Here is a 7,105-nt window from a genome sequence, read left to right on the forward strand (position 1 = left end):
CATATGTTTACACTGCCAAAGCAAATGGAATAGACAATAAACAAGGGGTGGTGGAGGTGCCACTGCTAGTCCCACACTGGGTAAGGCCATAGCTTCTAGAGGAGAGGCTTTGGGTAGGGCTGCCGGCAGACCTAGGGTTGGACTTCACATACCTTAAGGGAACATTTTGACATTTGCCATATGGTTAGTGAGAAAGTCCACATTGCAAATGTACGGTCCCTTACTAGACGTCCGACAACATTTCTAAAATTGGCGGACAGCGTCGGGGCGTGCAGCAGGGCCGGATCTTCCAGGAAGTCATCAAACGAAGTCTCTCGGACATTCGGTTTTCGTTTAATAAAACTCCAATTTTGGTGATTTTTCCGCTGTCCCGGTAAATCCCACAAGAGGGCGAGTGGAATCATATTGCAAATGTACAAAACATCACCAATCACGACGTGGCCTTATCTCCTAAACGGAAAAGACTTTGAAGACGAAACTTGGTGAGCATAGGTTTGGCATAATGGGCAGTTGGCCCCGAACAAGATGGCGTCCAGGCCTCAACGGGATTAATGGTCAAAAATGAAAATAGAGCAATAATTTCTCCGCTTCACGTCCAAGTAAATGAACCTACGGTGTCAATAAAAAAAGAACCAGCCATTTATCTATCGAAATCGTACAATGTCCATTTTTTTTTTTAAATTACAGATCCAGTTGCAGCTTGTTCAGACAAATCTTTTTTAATTGTGTTTCGGAGCTATGCGAGATTTCTGTGATTTTCTGTGATTTTCTGAAATAACACACACTCATTCAACCCTCTGTAAATAAGTCAGTTCTTAACATAAATACTTAAAACTCAATATTTTATAAGTGCCTTCCCCAAGGAGGATATGTGTTTACTTTCAGCTTCCTGTGTAAACCGGAAGTGCCTTAAAATGGTGTCATAGGTGCTGTTTCGAAGGGTTAAAAAGGTCTGATCTTTTCAAAACTTCATATTGGTTATTAGGCAACCCTCATGAACTGTAAATCAGTCATTTCTCACAACAGATGTCAAATAAAAGCTCTGTCACACACACACACACACACACACACACACGCAGCAAGGATGGAGTGACAAAGTACGGTGCTTAAAGACACTCAGAGCCTGCAATGGCATTACCATAATCTCTAGGCTGTGCCGAGTTCAACGAGATGCCCCGCTAGACCGTAGCTTGCTCGGTCTGAGCTCATAATGAAGCCTGGCCCTAAATTGCAGGGGCTTTTGGGTGACAGCGGGAGAACAGTTAGGGTTAGAAGCACAATTCTACCTCGGGAACATTCCTGAGGTCCTCCCGATCGGTGCAAGCCTAAACTTGACCATGTGGCATTAACCCTTAAAGGTTAAAAGAAGGTGTTTACGTCAAACAGTTTTCAATGACTTTTCTCCCCATAGTAATACATTGCCTGCACCACTAAATTCAACCTGAAGCCCATGTGGGTTATGAATGTCTTATGAACCTGTCTTCCATGACAATCCATCAGGCCACTATGAGGTCTGCCTGTGTTGATTCTAAGCTTCCTGGAGCAACCGGAAGTGGTTAAAATCACCCAAAAATTGTCTTGCCATACCCAACCTGCAGTTTGTGAGAAATAGTGCATTCAACCCTGTGTAAATCAGTCAGTTCTTAATGTATAGACTTAAAACTCAGGATTCTGTAAAAGCCTACTCAAATGAGGATATCAGGGTTTCTTGATCTCACAGATTACAATGACATCTCTCCTTATAGGAATACATTGCCTGCTCCCCTAAATTCAACCTAGAGCCTATGTGGGTTAATAATGCCTTATGAACCTGTCTTCGATGAAAATCCATCAGGCCTCTATGAGGTCTACCTGTGACCGATTCTAATCTTCCCCAAGAAACCCGGAAGTGGTTCAAATCACCCTGAAAAGGTTTTTTCCATACCCAACCTGATGTTTGATAGAAATTGTGCATTCAACCCTGTGTAAATCAGTCAGTTCTTAACGTAAAGACTTAAAACTCAGGATTCTGTAACTGCATACCCCAATGAGGATATGTGTTTACTTTTAGCTTCCTGTGCCAACCGGAAGTGCCATAATTGTGTGTCATAGGGGCTGTTTCGAAGGGTTAAAAAAGTCAGATCTTTCCAAAACAAAATCAGTCATGTCTCCCATAAAATTTCCAAGAAAAACTCACACACACACACACACACACACACACACACACACACACACACACACACACACAGCTTGGACGGAGAGACACAGTGTGGTGTGTAGAGACAGACAGAGCCTGCAATAGTTAACTTTGTTCTAACTATTAAAGAACCGTCAGACCTAGAGTTCTGAAACTTTAGAAACCTGTTCTACAGCTCAGGTCGATAGTGTGTGGTGAGTTATGTGGCTCTAGAAGGTTCCTTGACTGAGAAACAGCCTCATACATTTGAAATGACTTCAATTCATTTTGACCATTACGGAAATGACGACATTTAGAAAAGTCCCAGAGTCGCAAGACTAGGTCCATTGAAACCGGCTCGTCCCATAGAGACGGACCCCAACGTTTCTGTCCGATAGCTCATTCAGGGACCCCACCCCGTAGCAAGGCATGGAAAAAAGTGGATTTTCAGCACCAATTAAGGTCTTGCTCAGGCACCGAATGACCTATCGAGCTGAAACTCCCTCATCATACATGACAAATCTAGGTTGATTCATGGCTTAACATAGTGCTATATATCATTTTGGCAGTATAAATGCCGACTTCCATTTATCGTACATGGCAAATGGACATAACATCCTGATTTGCCACTTTCAAATCTTTAATATTGCATTTGGACATTTCTTATGGCATTTGGCAAACAAAATAAAACAGTGACTTTTGACTTCCTATGAAATAATATTGTAAATGAACAAAAAAATATGCCCTATGGACAAGTAAAAAAAAAATGATAATGAAATTTGACAAAAGTTTATTCATACAGGTCTTACACATGTGTAATTGACACAAAATCTAAAGAATTTCGAAAAACAGTCCAGAAAGCACTTTTTTAAGGGGTGATAAGCTTTTGAAAACATTTTCAATTTTTCAAAATTTTACTCTTGGGTCTTGACTTGTGTTACATTTGCAATATGAAAAATCACAGTGGAGCGCACTCGCCATCTGTTGGATTTTTGGAGTGCTACACTTGGCATTTGCCATATGGCATATGCAATCAACCTTGATTGAAACGACGCCGAATTGAGTGGTATTGGACACCGTGTATATGTTTCGTACGGTGTCAATGACTTCCCATTCATTTTTGTTTCTTATTCATCCCTTTACATTTGTGTGTATTTGTCTGTATAAGGTAGTTGTTTTTGTATAAGGTAGTTGAAATTGTTAGATTACTAGTTAGATTTTACTGCATAGTCGGAACTAGAAGCACAAGCATTTCGCTACACTCGCATTAACATATGCTAACAATGTGTATGTGACCAATAAAATTTGATTTGAATTTTTGCAAACAATGAACAAAACAAACAAATCCCCTGTCAAGAGAATACATTGTACAAGTTAAATCACGTAAAAGCCAAGAGAGAAATTACACAACATATTTCACAAGCAGCAACTTTTCAGTAGATATGAAACACTTTTTCCCCAAACATTGCAACCAAAATGTATTCCAAAAGCTATATTTAAATGAAGTTCTACAGAACCCACAGAGGAGACAACGCAATAGCTGCCAGCTCGCTAACTTAGGCTGCTTTTACACAGGCAGACCAATTCAGATCCTTTTTTTACTCATTTGTCTTTTGACCAATCACATCAGATCTTTTCAAATCAGCTCTTTTTCAGAGCAGATCTGATTTGTCAAAAGACTAATTAGTGAAAAACAAGCTCAGAATTGTGCTGCCTGTGTAAACGCTGCCTTACTGCCTTGAGTTGTTGATATATCAGCTGAGTGTATATTTATAGCCTGAACAGCCAGTTGTCATCACTGTTTGATTGATTGATCATGTTCATCTGCATGTCATTGTGGTGTCATAACGTTTTGTGTGAATTTCAAAAGTCTTTCCTTAACTCTTCGCGTCCTCTGTCCTCACCTTGGTTGTTTTCAAATCTGTCCGCTCCACAAAGACATACAGCTGAGAATGATCAATCAATAAGCCAGTGATTGGATGGCAACTGCAGGTTCAGGCAATAAATACACACCAAGCTGGTACGTCAACTAAGCATGGCAGTAAGGCAGTAAGGCACTGAGCTACTAATTGCTTTGTCTGGGCTGTTGGTGGTTTAAGGCTTTGATATGGCTTTTGGAATTAATTTGGGGTAAGATTCTTTGACCAATGTGTTTCAGGTCAACTGCAAGGTTGCTGCTTGTATTTGGAATGTTGATGTGTAATGGCAACTTCTTTTCTTGACAGGATTGTGTTCCTTTGCTCATTGTTTGCAGAACACTCAAGTTTTACATGGGCTCCACGTGGTAAGGCATGAACACAAAACGTTGTCACTTTTGTCAGACCAACCTTCAAGTTTGGCACTGAATCTATAACTTCCCTTCTGTTTAGATGCCCAGAGAGTAAGAGGCTATGGGTTTTCTGGCTCTTCCAGAATGGAAGTTGAGCAGAGGCAAACAGGTGGCAGCTATCCCCAGGATCAATTCAGACCAGCCTCTCACACTTCTGGTTCGGTCCAGAGTGAAGCTACTTACCGCGGGACTGGATACAACACACTCGGAGGCTTTGCTCCAAGCTCCCTCCAGCCAGCCCCAAGGGGCTCTGGATCTATCCCCAGCAGCTTTACCTCCGCCCAGACAAAGGGTAAGAGGACCCGTGCCAAGAATACTGACATTAGCCTCTCTGGTTCTATAGCCAGTGGATCCTCTGTCACCCACAACAAGCATCAAACCAAGGCCAGCAGAACCTATGGTCAAAGTGTCACTGACCCCAGTGCATTAAGGCCAGTTTCAAGTTGGGAGGTAAAGAGAATCCAGGCCAACACTCTTCGTACTGTACAGCCTCACTCCGGCAGCTCTGGACTAGTCCAGAATCCTGATGTTGTGTTTAATGTCCAGAGTAGAACTGCCTCTAACCTGAAACCATCTACTCCTAACTATGGCTCTACCCAGAGTGAATTCAAGTTCTCCACCTCCAGACAACCCAACCAAGGCCTTGTCCAGACTCTGAGTAGAGGAGCCCCCAGCCTCTATGGTCAAACTGCCACCCACACCACCTCCCTCACCCACTATGTCCAGGACCTGAAGCAAGGGAGCAGCTTCCCTTCCCTGGCTTTCAAGGGACCAATGGAGATCTCTGCCCGGTCAATTTCCACTCCTGACCGTGAAGTTCCCTCAAGTGGTTCTTCACAAACTTCATTTAGACCAGGTTCTACTGAAGGTGGGAGTGCAACAAACCGCTACAAGCCTAGCTTCTCCCAAGATGTCATGCAATACCAGAGCAACTCTGCCAGTAGAAGTGTTTCAACTTCCAATCAATATGCCCAAACCTCTGGCCAGAGAATAGATGGAGCCTCTACCTCAAGTCGCGGCCTGGCCTCTCGCTCCAGTCTTTTTCGCCCCAGCTCTACAGCTAGTGGAAACTCCTATGGCGCCTACAAGCCTGGCTCTGACCTTGGTGCAACACCAAGCCAAAGCTTGTTTACCTCTAACCAAGGTGGAAGGGGTTCAACATACAGCCAGAATCTCCTTGTAAAACCTGCCCAAGGGAAGTACGGACAAATGTCTGCTCAGTGGGGGAGCTACCAGCCCAGCTATGCTGCCAGTAGTGGGCCAGTCTCCAGCCTCTTCAGTTCTACCCAGGCTGCCAGATCTTCAACATTCATCCAGAATGCTCCTGCCCCAGCCCAGAAGCCAAGTGGCTCTAAACCTGTCCCCAGTCAACGCTATCAGCCCAGCTATTTGTTCAATGCAGTGAAGTCCAACACTAGCTCTGCCAGACGTCCCACCCAGAGCCTCTTGTCTAGCAGCTATGGCCCTACCCAGAGCAGGACCAGCAGTGCCAGCTCGATCAACCCTCGCCGCTTTGCCCTGACCATCATGCACAGCATCCCAGAATTGTACGGCGGATCTACAATCCACCGGCTCAAAGACCCTACTCGGTAGGAGTAGTGCCTCCCTAGCCACTCAACCCAGCTCTTCAAGTGTCAGCAAGCCACAGCCAAACCACTATCTGCCAAGCAGAAAGGCCCTAGCACAACCTAAATTGAGTCCAGAGCTTTAGGGGAGTCCAGAACATGACGAAGTGGCATCTGTAGCCACCAGTTGAGGTGAGATTTCAGTTTCTCTGTATTTTTATGCCATTTGGGCTGTTTAGGTTTACATAGGCAGTTCATTGATCTTTTTGCGATTGGCTTAGTCAAAAGATCAGAATTTGGCTGCCTGTGTAAATGCAGCCTTGGCACCTGTCTTTGCTTTCATGTATGCTTGTTACTAATATTTTTGTCTTCTAGGTGCTGTGACCTGGAAGTGTTGTCAGGACTTCTCTACTTCAATTGTTTTAAATAAAATTTACTAATACATATTAGTCTTTATCTATTTAATTGTTTTCAGACAAATGTTTTGAATGCCTTCAAAGGGATGTCAGTGTTGTGGTAGTTAGGTTGCTTGTTCCAGTAGAAGAAATGTTGGCTCTCTGGCATTTGACAGGATCTTTTGCATCACTGGACCTCTGCAATCAATGAGCCTGAATCAGAGTTTTGGGCCTGATGCCCTTAATATTAATGGTGACTCTAATGCACTTGCTTTCTATCTCACTAAACCCTCCTGAAAGTTCACTGAAGTATTTCATTCCCCCCTCTCCAAAAAAGTAAATGAATGGTTTTTTCCATGTCTGAACATCCAGAAAATGACAAACTACTTGTCACATACGCTGACTACAAGTGTGAATTTTGCCATAATGTTTACTTGCAAGCCCCTTTCATTTTTTAAAAATGAATTTTTCAGCTGTCTTATAGCTTGAGATGCCATTAAGCTGTTGAGGAGCCTTTTGGTCCTAGACCTGGCACTCCGAACCGCTTACCGTGCGGTAGCAGAAGTTTAACTTGGACTGCAACTGATCAGGATGCTCTTGATGGTGCAGCTGTAAAACCTTCTGGGGACCCATGCCAATTCTTGTGTTTGACCCTTGAGAG

The 7,105-nt window shown here is 43.4% G+C and overlaps 1 protein-coding gene across 1 annotated transcript; it reads left to right on the forward strand.

Annotated features, from left to right (window-relative positions):
* The first annotated feature begins 4,174 nt into the window (after positions 1 to 4,174).
* On the forward strand, positions 4,175 to 6,493 carry LOC112247638. The gene is made up of 4 exons (XM_042294996.1): positions 4,175 to 4,285; positions 4,381 to 4,439; positions 4,525 to 6,241; positions 6,425 to 6,493. Exons 1-3 carry the CDS (start codon positions 4,263 to 4,265, stop codon positions 6,075 to 6,077), a joined length of 1,635 nt encoding a protein of 544 aa, XP_042150930.1. The 5' UTR covers positions 4,175 to 4,262; the 3' UTR covers positions 6,078 to 6,241; positions 6,425 to 6,493.
* The last annotated feature ends 612 nt before the right edge of the window (positions 6,494 to 7,105 follow it).

This window comes from Oncorhynchus tshawytscha, linkage group LG13, assembly GCF_018296145.1.
Source record: "Oncorhynchus tshawytscha isolate Ot180627B linkage group LG13, Otsh_v2.0, whole genome shotgun sequence".
Lineage (NCBI taxonomy): Eukaryota > Metazoa > Chordata > Actinopteri > Salmoniformes > Salmonidae > Oncorhynchus > Oncorhynchus tshawytscha.